A 17,192-nucleotide genomic window follows, 5' to 3' on the forward strand; every position below is an offset into this window, starting at 1 on the left:
GCCATGGTTAAATTCACATACAGCGTCATCCATGCGAATTTTCGCATGAAAATTCGCATACAACCGCATGCGAAATTCGCATTCCGCATGCAAATTTTTACCGCGGTGATTTGCACCACACAAGGGCCCCTAAGAGAATATTGGGAACAACCACACTATGAAGTCAGAAGAACACACAAGACAGGTCCAAGACAGGTCAGGGATAAAGTTACTGAGAAATTTAAAGCAGGCTTAGGCTACAAAAAGATTTCCAAAGCCTTGAACATCCCACGGAGCACTGTTCAAACGATCATTCAGAAATGGAAGGAGTATGGCACAACTGTAAACCTACCAAGACAAGGCCGTCCACCTAAACTCACAGGCCGAACAAGGAGAGCGCTGATCAGAAATGCAGTCAAGAGGTCCATGGTGACTCTGAACGAGCTGCAGAAATCTACAGCTCAGGTGTGGGGAATCTGTCCATAGGACAACTATTAGTCGTGCACTGCACAAAATTGGCCTTTATGGAAGAGTGGCAAGAAGAAAGCCATTGTTAACAGAAAAGCATAAGTCGTCCCGTTTGCCACAAGCCATGTGGGGGACACAGCAAACATGTGGAAGAAGGTGCTCTGGTCAGACGAGACCAAAACGGAACTTTTGGGCCAAAATGCAAAACGCTATGTGTGGCGGAAAACTAACACTGCACATCACTCTGAACACACCATGCCCACTGTCAAATATGGTGGTGGCAGTATCATGCTCTGAGGGTGCTTCTCTTCAGCAGGGACAGGGAAGCTGGTCAGAGTTGATGGGAAGATGGATGGAGCAAAATACAGGGCAATCTTGAAAGAAAACTTCTTGGAGTCTGCAAAAGACTTGAAACTGGGGCGGAGGTTCACCTTCCAGCAGGACAACGACCCTAAACATAAAGCCAGGGCAACAATGGAATGGTTTAAAACAAAACATATCCATGTGTTAGAATGGCCCAGTCAAAGTCCAGATCTAAATCCAATCAAAAATCTGTGGCAAGAACTGAAAACTGCTGTTCACAAATGCTGTCCATCTAATCTGACTGAGCTGGAGCTGTTTTGCTAAGATGGGTAAGGATTTTAGATGTGCAAAGCTGGTAGAGACATACCCTAAAAGACTGGCAGCTGTAATTGCAGCAAGAGGTGGTACTACAAAAGTATTGATGCAGATTTTCGTTCCACTTCTCACGTGTACACCACTTTGTATTGGTCTTTCACGTGAATTCCAATAAAATTGATTCAGGTTTGTGGCAGTAATGTGACAAAATGTGGAAAACTGCAAGGGGGCCGAATACTTTTGCAACCCACTGCATACCGTATATACTCGCATATAAGCCGACCCGCATATAAGCCGACCCCCCAACTTTTACCTGAAAAAACAGGGGAAAATGATTGACCCCCATATAAGCCGGGGGTAGGAAATGCTGGCCGCCTTATTCCCCTAGTGTGTCCCAGTATAGCTAGTAAAGTGCCCAGTATGGGTAGGTAGTGCCCCAGTATAGCTAGTATAGTGCCCCAGTATAGCTAGTATAGTGCTCAGTATAGCTAGTATAGTGCTCAGTATAGCTAGTATAGTGCCCCAGTTTAGCTAGTATAGTGCTCAGTGTAGCTAGTATAGTGCTCAGTATAGCTAGTATAGTGCTCAGTATAGCTAGTATAGTGCTCAGTATAGCTAGTATAGTGCTCAGTATAGCTAGTATAGTGCTCAGTATAGCTAGTATAGTGCTCAGTATAGCTAGTATAGTGCTCAGTATAGCTAGTATAGTGCTCAGTATAGCTAGTATAGTGCTCAGTATAGCTAGTATAGTGTTCAGTATAGCTAGTATAGTGCTCAGGATAGCTAGTATAGTGCTCAGGATAGCTAGTATAGTGCTCAGGATAGCTAGTATAGTGCTCAGGATAGCTAGTATAGTGCCCAGTTTAGCTAGTATAGTGCTCAGTTTAGCTAGTATAGTGCTCAGTTTAGCTAGTATAGTGCCCCAGTTTAGCTAGTATAGTGCTCAGTATAGCTAGTATAGTGCTCAGTATAGCTAGTATAGTGCTCAGTTTAGCTAGTATAGTGCCCCAGTTTAGCTAGTATAGTGCCCCAGTTTAGCTAGTATAGTGCTCAGTATAGCTAGTATAGTGCCCTGCCCCGCACTGCCCCACACGCTCCCTCCCTCCCTCCGCGGCCGCTGCTGCTATTACCTGCTTCAGCGGCCGCTTCCTAATCCGGGTTCCCCTCTTCATCCTGCGGACTCCGTAAGTGTATCACAGCAGCGCGCCCGGCGCTGCTGCTGTGACGATGCAGGGGGCAGGAAAGAGCGGTTCCCCTGGTAACGGCGATGCGCCGTTACCAGGGGAACCGCTCTTTCCTGCCCCCTGCATCGTCACAGCAGCAGCGCCGGGCGCGCTGCTGTGATACACTTACGGAGTCCGCAGGATGAAGAGGGGAACCCGGATTAGGAAGCGGCCGCTGAAGCAGGTAATAGCAGCAGCAGCGGCCGCGGAGGGAGGGGGCGAGCAAGCAGGCGGGCGGGGGGGCGCAGACCACCACCCACGACTCGCATACAAGCCGACCCCCCAACTTTTGGCCCCCTTTTTGGGGGTCAAAAATTCGGCTTGTATGCGAGTATATACGGTATTCCCATTCATTGATCTCGGGGCTAACTGCAGCAGCACAGTCTATCTGGACGAACATATCCGTCCAGATAGGCTTAAGTGATTAAACGCCAGAGATTTTAAAGTGGGCATCCCCACAAGTGCTTCTACTAAATGGTTCTTAAGGGAGCCTAGTTTCTTCCAGGCACGAAATCGCACTACACTGGCCATCGCCCCAACCCTCCAACATTGGTGTGCTGGAAAAAGTGCTTAGACAATGGTTTGCCATACAAAAAAAACCCCAATATATACACACACAGGTTGCGTTCAGCAATTTCACCTCATTTGGGACATATGGAAGGACAGGTAGTAATTAACCACAATTTTCTTTTGCATACCAAGTGCCCTGTATTCTTTGTGTATTGTTTCTATATCCTTAAATTGTTTAAGTTTAACATTGCACTGCCAGTTGTGTTGATACACATTGCCTCTGCTTGCTAAGCCCAAGTGTTCCTGCTTAGAATAATCATACTAACAGTTGCTGATATTATAGTACTCCTTATGTATACATACTACCATTTGCTGCTAAGTTGCCTGTGTGCATCTCCCCCCGAATTGTGCCCTCCCCAGTATAGATAGCAGATATGCCCCAGTATTAGGCAGGTCCCCCTCCACAGTATAAGTAGCCAGATGTTCCCCCAGTATTGGGCCTTGTTCACATCCTACACGATTCCGTATGACTTTGTAACACGCAAGAACGGCAGAATGGCATAGACAACCCTTCTGCTGTTCACATCAAAGGCGTTGCGCATCAGTACAATGCACTATAATGCACTTGCGCACTGCTGCATGCATTTTGCCCACAAGTGCAGAGCTGACCCATTCACTGTCAATGGATGGGATCAGCAGAGTAGTGGAGCAGATGGTGTGTGATCGTATGCATTGTGATCGCACAGCCATCTGTGTTCCATAGATGTGAACTAGGCCTTAGCCCTGTTATAGTCAGATGTTCCCTTAGTATGGAGTCCGCCCTGTGTATATTGCCAGATGTGTATAGATTTCCAGATGTGCCCCAGTAATAGCCTGCCTACTCACCACTAGCACAACGGAATGGCATGCAAGTAGAGTCATGAAAATTGCCCAGGATGAGTGGGGAGAACAATGCTTTCGACCAGTCGAATTGATTTGCCGGGCTGATCGCTGGCCGTTGCAATTCTTGATTCTTGCCAGAGCTGGCCATTATCAGCCTCTTTGGCAGAGTTTCATCGGTGCACGAGGCATTAATCTGCACAAACCCACATGCTTACATTGGTTCTCTTGGCTGTAATGCCATGACCAGAAGTTTGAGATGGAGCCAGAAAATCATCCAGCTTTTTGTGTTCATCACCCGTGTAACAATAGGCTTCAGGATACATAAATCAAAAAACATCATAGCCTTCAGTATACATACGTAAATAAAACACAAAAATGATCACCAGAGCTGCAGCTGTGCACCATTTAAGAAACAAATACAAACACATACGTCTTTAAGGTTTACTTTTATTTAAAAGATCTTCCACAAAATACCATGTCCATATATGTACTTTCTGTCATGAAGCAGAATGTGTAGAGTGTTTGGAATTCTCATTTAAAAGTCAAATGTATAGACCAGTTATGAAGTTGTCGGTTCTGTCTTAAGCTTTCCCACACAGCAGATGTAAATAATTCTAGATTAAAACTAGGGGATGTTTTTCACCTTTATATTACCAAACAAAGCATGTCTTATTTCATATACTAGTGTTAGACAAATGGTTCTTATCAGCACTGAGCATGTATGGAGAAAAAGCAAGGTAAGTGAATGAAACAGAATTGCTTAGACACTGGAGGTAAAATGTTCACACCCTTTTAATACTGGTTCCAACTGATTGCTATAGGCCTGCAACACACACACAGTTACAGATGCCAGTGTAGGCAATTTATGTATTTAATATACAGAAACCTTTAGTTCTCTAAATTTATAAGCTACTTTTCAAGCTAGAGGGGGGAAAGAAGCTGCCACAAACTACTTTATACATATATAAAAAAAAAAAAAAGTGTGAAACAGCTCTTGAATAGCAAGAGCACAGTGCATAAAGCTATGGAAAAATGTCTCAAGCAGAGCACCAGCATGTATGCCAAAAAAGTATGAACACAGCACTGAAAAAGTGATCAAAAAAGCATATGAAAACTCCGAAATGTGCTTTGTGTGTTTCAGGGGAACAATGACCAACTGCAGAAAAAGCAGTATATTTAAGGCTGAGTTAAATTCATCATTTGTTGAGGTACATAAAAATAATTTCAGTAAGTTAAAAAAACAAAAAAAAAAGTCTTAAGGTAGCAGCATTAAAATAAAAGTACTACGAAAACTTCTTTCCTACCTCTCACCCAATCCAAAGATTGCCTTCTATAAAAATTTTTTTTATACATAATTTGCACAATACAGCACGTTGTCTAGGTGTGAAACACATTTCAGAGTAATTCGACACATGTGGTAGGTTAAGCCATATACATATATGTCACTTCTATTTAGCCTGTTAAATAAAAAACAAAAACAAGATATTTAGACAAAAATCTTCTCCACAGGGAAAAGTGTATAGTACATTGTGTACAGAATTACAGGGATGTGTTTGTGGTAAAGGCTCAAAATAATAAAAAAAAAAAACAAAAACAAAAAAAAACACCTAACACCACCAGGTGACGGGCTCTTTATTCCATGGCATATTAACATGCCATGTTCTACCATTCCACAGAGTCTTGGCAATACGTAACAAAACATGCAGGTTTAAGGTGAAGCAAAGCGCTAAATAATTCAGGGGCAAGAAAATATAGTGTTAGCAAAATGATAACACTAGTGCCCCTAAATTAACAAAGGAAAATGTATTGAAGAAACGGCAATTCATCTCAAGTCCAAGATGTCCTTTCAGAAAAATCCTTCTCTGCAGGACAGCTTCCTGCAGACAGCAAGAGGAAGAGAGGTGGAAACAGCACAATGCAAGTACTAGATACAGAGAAGCAGAGAACGTACTAAAAACCACTTGTTAACAGCTGACATGCATTCACAAGCTCAGTGTTCAGTTTTAAACAGGAGGGAAATGAGGAGTGAATGTCGGGAGGCAGAAATGGTAACTGCGGGGTAGATGTTCCAAAAGGACCAGCTTACTCTCTCCTCTGTCCCTCCCAACCTCCACCTCATTCTTTTTCCTTTGGTGCACCTTCTTCTCTGGGTTTGGCGCCACCAAAGATTGCAGAGTGTGGATTGGCTACTTGATTGAGAGGAGTTCCAATGGTCCTTGGTTTAAGCTGAAGTCGTGGTCTCTGTGCTCTCTCCTCTGTGGTAGGAAGAAACATGAAAAACTGTTACAATAAAATAAACTACTGGACTAGTGTACAGCTGAGAAGCAGGGGTTTAGAATCTCAAAACAGTGGCCAACCATGACTTGTGTGCGGCATTAATAGGTCCTCCTACTGCGTATGATCCTTAATGCTTGTGTGATCACTAAAAAAAAGTCAGGAATTGTACATATACCAAAACCAAACCAACATAGGCAACTTAGTTTCTGCAACAGTCAGTGGCTTGGAAATGGGTAACTGAACACATCACACCTCTCTTCCACAATGCATGACAGGACATTTAGGAGCTCAGGGATGATCAATGAGATGCAAATTTCTCCTTTCATTCAAAATATCATGTAAAAATGTTATGCAGCTTGAACTTACACCAATTAAAAAACATTGACAAAAGTTATTCTGATTGGTCCAATTTCAAGCTGCATACAAATTACATGAAATTTGAGTGCAAGGAGAAATTAGTTTCAGCTCACTGATGATCCCTAAGGGCCCGTTTCCACTATCGCGGTTTCCGCAGTTTCCCCGCACATAAATCGCACGGGAAAACTGCCATAGGGGATAACGGCGCCGCGGCCGAATCGTTTGTGGGAGCGATTTGGCCGGAACCCGCAGAATTTGCGGCGGAGGCTGCGAATCCCATAGCCGTGCATGGCACAGCTCATGGGATTCGCCTGCGATCCCGCCCACCCGCTCAGTGCCGGCGTGCGTCTGCAAGACGCACGTCGCACTAGTGGAAACGAGCCCTAAAGATTACATGATTTGTTTTAAGGGATTTGAGGTTTTTTTTTAATCAAAATTTAGAAAACTCTTCTGCATCCTACATGCTTAAGTGGGCATACACAATTTAAACAGAACCCCCCCCCCCCCCCCCAAAAAAAACCCCTCTTATTATAAAACAATTGTTTAAAGGAAGGAGAACTGCACTTTTACAGAAGTGTTACCATTTGGCCTCTTCAACACTTAAAATTAAAATGGCCCTCTATTTGGGATGTACTCTAAACAAAATGATTGCACCCAACTGCTTCCCTAAGTGCCATCCTTCCTTGTTAACGACTACCCAGCGAGCTCACATGTAGACAGTTCACAGAGAATGATGAAAGTCGGGTCTACATTGAGCCATGCATGTATCACAGCATGCTGCACAACTGTGTATCTTTCAGGATGGGAGCCAAAAATGCAGCAGAATGTTGGGGATTTCTCTCTGGGTTGCAATGGTAGCCTGTGTGTGCTGGTCACTGGACTATATAAATTTGAATTCTTCTGTGGCCATACCTCAGAATTTTAGTAAGGTACAGATGGGGGAGCAAAACAAACCCTATTGTATGGTGAAAGTGCAGCTATCCTATAAACTGTTTGAGTGTTCAATCCTGCTCCAAAGAGCAGTAAAAACGGTTATCCCATGTGTGTGCCAAGCCAATCAGATTTGCTACACCGCCTCTTTTGCACTGCTAAATGCAATATAAAATAGATTTCAAGCAAATCTGGTCAAAATTAAAATCTGACCAGGTGGGTTTATTTTTATCATTAGACCCTGAAAATCAGCTGGGCACTACAGATTAATTTTATACAGAAGGTGGATTTCAAAAATTGGTACTATCAAATGAAGTGTATTGTCAAGTGTATGGTCAAGTATATAATCGTAATTAACTTCAGGCAGAGGAATAGCTATAGATTATGGGGCCCCATAGCAGAATTTGTAAACAATACCACTTGCCCCTACCTTAAATCAACTGACTGAGCAGTGTACATTCCTATGCAATTTACACTGCAAACAGTCTATGGGCACTGAGAAAGCAGAGGATGGAGAAACAAACATCTTTACCACTTGGCCCCCCTCCGCAAGGCCCCATAGTTACTATGGCTATTGCTAGGCCCCTGACTTGGGGCAAGGGCTAGTACTAATAGATCACTGTATGCAGGACCAGCTGTTGCTAAAAATCCACCACTATGACCAGTGAGTACAAGAAGTCAAGGTACATTATTCATTAGGGAAAACATTTAAACTTTTTTGTAGCAATGCAAAAAACTTCATACATCTTTGTATAAAAATAGAGATTTCCAACCTTCTGTGGGTTCTCTGAAGTCCATGGAACCACCAGCACCAACACCACCACCACCAGCAGCAGCAGCACCACCACCACGTGGTGCATCTCTGTATCGTCCAGATCCTGAAGGAGGTGGCCCTCGTCGATCACCAGGGCCACCAGGACCACCAGGACCACCGCGACCTCCTCTACCCCTGCCTCCTAAAAAATCATCATCCCTAAAACCTAAACAAAACAAAACAAAACAAGAAGTCAAACTGTGGCTCACAGGAGCTTGTAGAATGAATGCCAAGAAAACCACTGAGGTAGCTGAGGGAAAAAAAAATAAAAATAAAAACTTATCTGCACAATGTATCTGTTTCAGTTAGGACTAAAACCCACTGACATGCCTTTAAAGAGATGAGAGTGCAAGATGGAGAATTGACTTGAACATTAAAGGGGCACTATGCACATATTTAAAATTTTACAATTTTTTTTTGTCAAATAAGTACTTTTTTTTCAGAGTAAAAATGATCCATAAATTTCTTTACTCCCATGTTGCCGTCACTTACAGTAGGTTGTAGAAATCTGACAGAACCGACAGGTTTTGGACTACTCCATCTCTTTATGGGGGGATTCTCAGCATGGCTTTTATTTTTCATGAAGACATTCCCTGAAAAAGGATTTATACAATGATGCTGGCCAGCTTCCCTACTTGCTTCACCGTATTTTGGCAGTTGGACAGAGCAACTGCCATTCACTAAAGTGCTTTTAAAAATAAACAAAACCCTGAAAATCCCCATGAGGAGATTGGCTGGTGCAAAACCTGTAGGTTCTGTCAGATTTCTATTACCTACTGTACGTTACAGCCAAATAGGCGAAAAGTCATTTATGGCTCATATTACTCTGGAAAATAAAAAATGTCTATGTATAGTTGTATATGTTTGCACATATTTTCAAATTTTACCATTTTTTGCCATAGTGCCCCTTCAAGTGCAAGAATTTTTTTTATTCAAAGTTCCCAAAAGGCAAGCTTTATTACTTTGTACATATACTGTGCAAGAATTGCTTTAATTTACATAATAAAGAGCTATACATTCAAGCAAACACCACTCAAAGCATACCTGCAGTGAAAACTAAATGCCAAAACAAATCAGTATTTCTAGAAGGCTGTATAATTATAACTGAAGAATTACACATATTTAGACTTTTTGTAGTAGTCAAAACTTGGCCCCACTGCTTCTGCTTCTCAATACTCCCTACAGGCTATACTGTAAAAATAAATTATTGCTGCAAAATAAAAACCAGTAGTTCAGTTTCCTTTCACATCCACAACCTGCTGTATCTTGAACTGCTGATCCTGATTAACACACTATTTTCACTGACTAAAACCTTTGACTATGCATGTGGAACAAACAAGACAATTCTCAATAAATGTGTTTTCTTAAACAGTTCTATTTATTCTTCTTTCACAATATCTTCAAAAGTTGCAGACACAAAGTATGCATACAAATTCACATAGAGACTGCCTGACACGCGTTTCACGTCCAAAAGCAGCTTCCTCAGAGGCACACTGTATACAAATGTCAACAATGGACCCAAGACAAGTATACCCACAATCTGTATCCTATAGAGAAACTTTTCAGCTGCAATTCCATGCTAAACATATCTCTTTTGGTCCAGGATAGGATACATATTGCAGGTATACTTTGCCTTAGGTCCATTGTTGACATTTGTATACAGTGTGCCTCTGAGGAAGCGGCTTTTGGCCATGAAACAAGTCAGGCAGTCTTTATGTAAATTGGAACTCTGAATTTATATCCATACGTTGTGTCTGAAACTTTTGAAGATATTGTGAAAGAATAAATGGGGATTTTTTTTTTAACAGTTTTTCTCTATTATTTGAAAATTGTCTTGTTTGTAACTTGTAGGGGTGGAACAGAACTACTCATTTTTATTGCGATTATAGTGCTATGCTTGTGGAATGTAGGAAAGGGGCCCCCTAAAATTTTTTTGGGGCAGATGGGCTCCCATTAGATGTAGTTACATCCCTGGTAAACTTCCAATAAATGTAAAATCAGAATATCAGTTTATAATCAGTCTATTAGTACCTGCATTTTTAGTTTCAGGTATAGTTCTAAATAGCAAAGTGTTTATTTTGTAATCCCGCTAATATGCACAAACTAAATTATATGCGCGTGCACACACACACACGTATATATACTGTATTTTATATACACAGTAGAAAGAACAAGTATGTGAACCCTTTAGAATTGTATTGATTTCTGCACAAATTGGTCATAAAATGATTTGATCTTCATCTAACCCTTGAATTTAACCACTTGATGACCCAGCCTTTACCCCCCCCCCCCCCCTTAAGGACCAGCGCTGATTTCGCTGATCTGTGCTGGGTGGGCTCTACAGCCCCCAGCACAGATCAAACACCAGGCAGAGCGACCAGATCGTCCCCCTTTTTTCCCCACTAGGGGGATGATGTGCTGGGGGGGGGGGGTCTGCTCGCTTCTGCCTGCGTGTGGCTGACGGGGGCACCTCAAAGCCCCCTTCACCGCAGGATTCCCGCTCTCCCTCTCCTCCCTCCCCCGGAGATCGGAGGCTGCACAGGAACGGATCTGTCCTGTGCAGCCTCTAACAGGCTCCTGCCTGTCATGTGACAGCGATCCCCGGGCGCTGATTGGCCGGGGATCGCTGATCTAGTACAATGCTGCTACTGTAGCAGCATTGTACAAATGTAAACAAAGCGGATTATTTCCGCTTGTGTTTACATTTAGCCTGTGAGCCGCGATCGGCGGCCCACAGGCTATTCATGGAGCCCCCCCCCCGCCGTGAATTGACAGGAAGCAGCCGCTCGCGCGAGCGGCTGTTTCCCAATTAATTAGCCTGCAGCCGGCGACGCAGATGTGCGTCGCTGGTCCTGCAGCTGCCACTTTGCCGACGCGCGTTATGAGTGCACGATCGGCAAGTGGTTAACTGGGTGGTTATCCTTTGGCAGCAATAACTTCAAACGTTTCTTATAGTTGCAGATCAGACGTGCCCATGACTTGACCATTACTCTTTACAAAACTGTTTCAGTTCAGCAATATTCTTGGGGTGTCTGGTGTAATTCACTTTAAAGACATGTCATAGCATCTCAGTCAGGTTGAGGTCAGGACTCTGATTTGGCCACTCCAGAAGGCGTATTTTCTTCTGTTTAAGCCATTTTGTTGATTTACTTCTATGCTTTGGGTTAATGTCCTGTTACAACACCCATTTTCTGCTGAGCTTCAGCTGGTGGACAGATGGCCTTAAATCGGATCAGAGATGAAAAACTAACTATATAAAGTAACTTGTCTATATAGCTTATCTAAAGTTTAGATAGTTTACACAGTAAATCTAGCTGCAAACAGTTTCAATAGAATATGATTTTTTTCTTCCTGTGATATGACAGCAGCCATGTTGTTTGTAAACATTACAAACAGGCAAGCTTATCTGCACCTTCTGTGAAAAAAGCCTAACCCCCCCCCCCCCCTCTGAAATCTCTGGCTAGTAATACCTCCCCCTTCTCCTACCCAGACTGAGCTCCCATGAGCCCTTGCAACTGCCAAGGCTCTATGAAAAACTGTGGGTGAGGCTTGTTTAGTTTATAGGGAATTGGAGTATTAAAAAAAAAAAAAAAAAAAAAAAAAAAAAAAAAAGGGTATTTGGCTTGAGAAATGCCCTATAAACAATAGGAAAGGAACAATTACGCAATGAGTAAAAGTTCATCTCGGATCCACTTTAAGTTCGCCTGTAAAAGGTCTTGAAATACTTGGGAACTTGTTTTTCCTTTGATAATAGCAATCCGTCCAGGCCGACGCAGCAAAACAACCCAAACCATGATGCCCCCACCATCATACTGCACAGTTGGGATGAGGTTTTGATGTTGGTGCACTGTGCTCCTTTTCCTCCACACAGAGTTAAGTGTTTCTTCCAAACAACTCAACTTTCGTTTCATCTGTGCACAGAATGTTTTGCCAGTACTGCGGTGGAACATTTAGGTGCTCTTTTGAAAGCTTTAAACGTGCAGCAATTTTTTTGGGGGGGGGGGGGGGGGGGGGCGTACTTTGGACAGCAGTGGCTTCCTATGTGGTATCCTCCCATCGACTCCATTCCAGTTTAGTATTTTATGCATCGTATATTAGCTACAATGGATGTTAGCATTTGCCAGAGACATCTTCAGCTGACACGCTAATATTCTTCTACACCTCAATGAGAATTCTGCGCTGTGCTCTTGCAGTCATCTTAACAGGACAGCCACTCCTAGGGAGTGTAGCAGAAGTGCTAAACTTTCACCACTTATAGACAATTTGTCTTACCGTGAACTGATTAACTGCAAGGCTTTGATGATACTTTTATAACCCTTTCTAGCTTTCTGCAAGTCAACAATTCTTAAAGGGAAACTGAAGTAAGAGGTATACGGAGGCTGCCATATTTATTTCCTTTTAATCAATACCAGTTGCCTGGCAGCCCTGCAGGTCTATTTCTCTGCAGTAGTATCTGAACACCACCAGAAACAAGCATGCAGCTAGTCTTGTCAGATCTGACTTTAAAGTCTGAAACACCTGATCTTCTGCATGCTTGTTCAGGGGCTATGGCTAATCGTATTAGAGGCAGGGGATGAGCAGGGCTGCCAGGCAACTGGAATTGCTTAAAAGGAAATAAACATGGCAGCCTCCATATACCTCTCTTCAGTTCCCCTTTAATTGTAGGTCTTCTGAGGGCTCTTTTGTGCAAGGCATCATTCACATCAGGCAATGCTTCTTGGGAAAAAGAAAACCCAAAACTGGTGTTTTTTATAGGGCAGGGCAGCTGTATCCAACACCTCCAATCTCATCTCATTGATTGGACTCCAGCCGGCTGACACCTCACTAATTAGCTCTTGGAGATGTCAGTGTAGGGGTTCACATAGTTTTTCCACCTGCACTGTGAAGGTTTACATGTGTTCAATAAAAACATGGAAACGTTTGTGTGGCATTAATTTAAGCAGACTAAGTGTGTATTATTGTGACATATGGATTTCTGCACAAATTGGTCCTACATTGTGTTCTGATCTTCATCTAATTCCAAAGGGTTCACATACCTCTTCTTGCTACTGCAATTATATCTGAGCTGTTTGGGTACGAATGGACTGTAACCTATTCTCTAACACCATTGCTGCTGCATAGAACAGTAGTATACACCAGAAGTTTGTTTTGAATAAAGCAAGCTTCCACCAAGAAATGATTTTCATTGTATCAGACAACAGGTTGTAATAAAATAAAAAAAAAAAAAAATAATAAAAAAATAATAATAAAGTGTATGAGTAGGGGAGGGGACTGACAAATGTTACTACCTTTATGTAGTGTGGGAGCTCACCTGCACATAATATTAAAAATCTGTTGACCCTCATAATACATGGAGGTGGTAAGATTGGCAAATTATTGCCAAATCAAAATTGGAAAGTGTATCAGACTTGGATACACTAATAATAAAAAAAAAACACCATCACATACCCCTTGGGGATACTTACCTCAGGAGGAGGAAGCTGCTGAATCCTAAAGGGGGTTCTCCCCACGTCCTCCTGTTGGCTCCTGAACAACGGATCAATATTTCTATTCCCCAGCTCCAGCTCAGGGACAGAATACCAGCTTTCCAATCAAGCTCAGGCAAAAATGGCATAGTCTGATCTGGTCCACTCTACTACGCAGGCACCTGCACAGTAAATTGGACCCAATCGGCCTAGGCTATTTCTGCTGGAGCCCGATCGGAAAGCCAGTACTGTGTCTGTGCTTCAGTCGGGGGAAGATAAATATTGCAGAGGCTACTACACTTGCTCCACAACAGACCTTGCCAGCTGTGGTTTCGGGGGATCCAGTGCTGGAGTGGAGGGACAGAGGAGGACGGGGGAAGCCTCATTAGGTTCCAGAAGCTTCCCCCTCTTGAGGCAAGTAACCCCCCAGGGATTTTTTTTTCTCATTACAGTGCCTCCAAGTCTGATTTTGATTCATCAATCATTTGCCAATCTTAACACCTCCATGTAATATGACGGTTAACAGATTGTGAATACTATGTGCAGGTTTAGGTAAGCTCTCACACTACATGGTGGTAGTAAAATTTGTCAGCGGTTGGCCAATCATAATTGAAAGTGTATACCTGTCTTTAGGCACCATTATTCCAATTTAGACTTTTCAGAAAAGAGAAAACATTTCAGTTACATTTCAAAAGAGTTGTGGGGAAAAAAAAAAAAAAAAAAAAAGTCCAAAGACCAGTAGAACTTTGCCAGTCTTCATGGAGTCATGATGCCACGCGGAAGCACTCCTACTGAAAAGGTGCCAATAAACCACTTCTGATAGTCACTGTAGCACCAGGAACAGTCATTTGGTGCCCTCCTTGGGCCTCATTTTCATGAGCTGTTCTTTCAACTACTTACTTTCACAACAACCCACGGCACATCGAGAAAAATAGGATCGCAACAATGCTCAAGTGTCATTTAAATGTGACACATACAGCGCAGCATACAGTCCATAGACTTATGCTTGCACCGCATGCATTGCCAGTATCGCATTGCAAAAAGTGCATTATCCCAATCGCCAAACTATAATTGCATCACAGTTTGATGCAATTATATTGTCCATTGCACCAATGACGCAACATAGCATAAAAGGAGACTTACTGCAAGAAAACGTGGCTGCCGCTACTTGTATGCTGTAGATCGTATTCTTGGCCATCCTCAACCACTAATGTATACTAGCACATTGGCAAGTATGGAGACTTCACATGATCTTTTCAGGGGCAGAAAAATGGGGTGTTTTAGTGCTATGAAACATTACAGAAAGAGTACCTTTGGAGCAGCTTCAGTTAGCTCCAGGACAGAATCCATTACGGTTAATACCACTTCACTGATGTACCCTGCGCCATAGAACAATATAAACCACTAATCAGTTTGCAGCAAAGAAAATGTGCCATAACACTTTTCAATTCACTTCTCTTCAGTTCTGCGCAGGGGCAAATGTAATGCACCTGCACAGAAAGCTCCAGACCACGAGCGTGATTGACAGCGATGCTCACGCAGGCGCAGTAGATGCCGACATGGCGAGGTCGGCTTCTGCACCAGAGGGTACCAAAAGCCACTGGAGCTGCAGCGAGAGCACAGGACTGCTGCCCGGGGCTGGAGGAAGCCCCGTGTAAATAAAGCCCATTTTCCCCACCCCCGGATGCTTTAATGAAAATTTGTTCAATGGTAACGACGCGTGACCACACACATGATCATTTGTATTGAACTACCATCATGTCTTATCACTGAACAAGCGGTTATTCAGATCCCCATAGACTCTTGAGGCAGTTTACAGGATTGTTTCCACTAAGGCAAACAAGGTTTCCAAATAAGGCCAGATATATAAGGGGGGACAACATTTATTAGTGGAGATCACTGATCCATCTGACTGTGAGCACTTCACTTAAAACTACTAGAGAACAGATGTAAGGGCTGATTCACACTGCGAGAGCTTTTTAGGCACCAGCGATTTGAAAATCTCTGTCTAATGCAATCTATGGGGGATTTTTACAAAATCAGTGAGAATACACATAGGATAACATTACCAAGAGCTTTTAAAAATTACAACGCACTTAGAAAAGCTCTTGTAGTGCGATTCTAGCCTACCTCCTCAACTGGTTTGTATCGTGTGTGATTCAGCCGCTACTGCAGCCAAAGAGATCAATAGGACTTCCAGGCAACTGGCATTTTTTTCTTTTTTTAAAAAGGAAAAACATGGCAGCCTTCATCTATCTCTCACTTCATGTTCCCTTTAAAGTTTTACTAATGGCACACCTCTACAATAAAGTGATTTTCTGACAGTGTATAGTAAGTGGTACTCCAACTTTTCTTCGCTTCTGTGTAAATTGCAATATAAACAAAAGGACGTGAAAGGCACTGTAAATGCAAAAAGGATACCTTTAATCAACGGTGCACAGACATTGGGTATGCAGTGGGGGTGACAAAGGCCTGACAGATGTTTCGCTTTAAAATAAGCTTCCTCAGGCACCCTTTTTTGCATTTACAGTGCCTTCCATGTCCTTTTGTTTTTCTTGCAATATACTTAATATGAGGTGCACGTAATTGCTGAGTCAGAATCCGGTGCAGCGCCAGTCCACCTCCTGTTCGGGTCTAGTGCCAGCCACTCTCCCTTTCAATTTTTGTGTTCTGAGTAAATTGTGTTGATAGTTGTGTTGCCTGTTGTGTACAAGATGCAGGTCCCCAGACAGGAATATACCTGTTAGGAGCTCACACTCAGAGCATGCTTTCACACTATAAGCTACACCACGGCATGTGGCAAACCCACTTTTGATTTTTAACCCTCTGGGCGATATAATTACATCGCCCAGGAGGGGGCGCAGCACTTTTTTTTAAAATTTTTAATATCATGTAGCGAGCCCAGGGCTCGCTACATGATAGCCGCTGCGCAGCGGTATCCCCCCACCCACTCCGATCACCTTCTGCGATCAGAGTAAGCAGGAATCCCGTTTAGAACGGGATTTCCTGCTGGGTTTCCCCGGTCACCATGGCGACATGACGTCACCAACATGGCCGTCGTGACGTCAGAGGGAGTACCGATCCACCCCTCAGCGCTGCCTGGCACTGATTGGCCAGGCTGCACAAGGGGTCGGGGAGGGGGGGCTGCGCGGCCACGGCGGGTAGCGGCGGATGGGCAGCGATCGGAAGTTACACGCAGCTAGCAAAGTGCTAGCTACGTGTAACAAAAAAAAAAAAAAAAAAAAATACACATATCGGCCCACCAGGGCCTGAGAACTCCTCCTGCGCGACATACCCCGAGCTCAGCACAGGATTATCGCCCAGGAGGTTAATAGTAGGAACTGAAGTGCTAAATTAAAATTAGCATGACGTAAAAACGATGAGAATATCATTCATCATCTCTACTCTTGTGGGAGACAGAAGGGAACAACTTCTAGCCAATCCCATCACGGGAACCCCATATGAACCTCAGCAGCACTGACCGAAGTCAAAGCATTAGCCAAATCACACACAGATCAGCAGTTTTAGGGCTCGTTTCCACTGTAGCGGTGCGGAATCGCCTGGATTCCACCGCTGAAGAAATCGCATGCGGCTGTGTTTCCGCATGCAGATTTACCCGCGATTTCGCATGCGATTTAACCATGTCACTGCCTGTGTTAAGTTCCATTG

The 17,192-nt window shown here is 43.3% G+C and overlaps 1 protein-coding gene across 1 annotated transcript in view; it reads right to left on the bottom strand.

Moving 5' to 3' along the window:
- Positions 1-4,111: 4,111 nt before the first annotated feature.
- EIF4H (eukaryotic translation initiation factor 4H) overlaps positions 4,112-17,192 on the bottom strand; it is a 70,409-nt gene continuing 57,328 nt past the window's right edge. Inside the window, exons 6-7 of the mRNA XM_068268497.1 lie at positions 8,018-8,224; positions 4,112-5,935 (exon numbers count right to left, since the gene is read on the bottom strand). Of these exons, the coding sequence (XP_068124598.1) occupies positions 5,796-5,935; positions 8,018-8,224 (347 nt within the window). The 3' untranslated portion in view covers positions 4,112-5,795. The remainder of the gene's footprint in view (positions 5,936-8,017; positions 8,225-17,192) is intronic.

The sequence above is a fragment of the Hyperolius riggenbachi genome, chromosome 2, assembly GCF_040937935.1.
Source record: "Hyperolius riggenbachi isolate aHypRig1 chromosome 2, aHypRig1.pri, whole genome shotgun sequence".
Taxonomy (NCBI): domain Eukaryota; kingdom Metazoa; phylum Chordata; class Amphibia; order Anura; family Hyperoliidae; genus Hyperolius; species Hyperolius riggenbachi.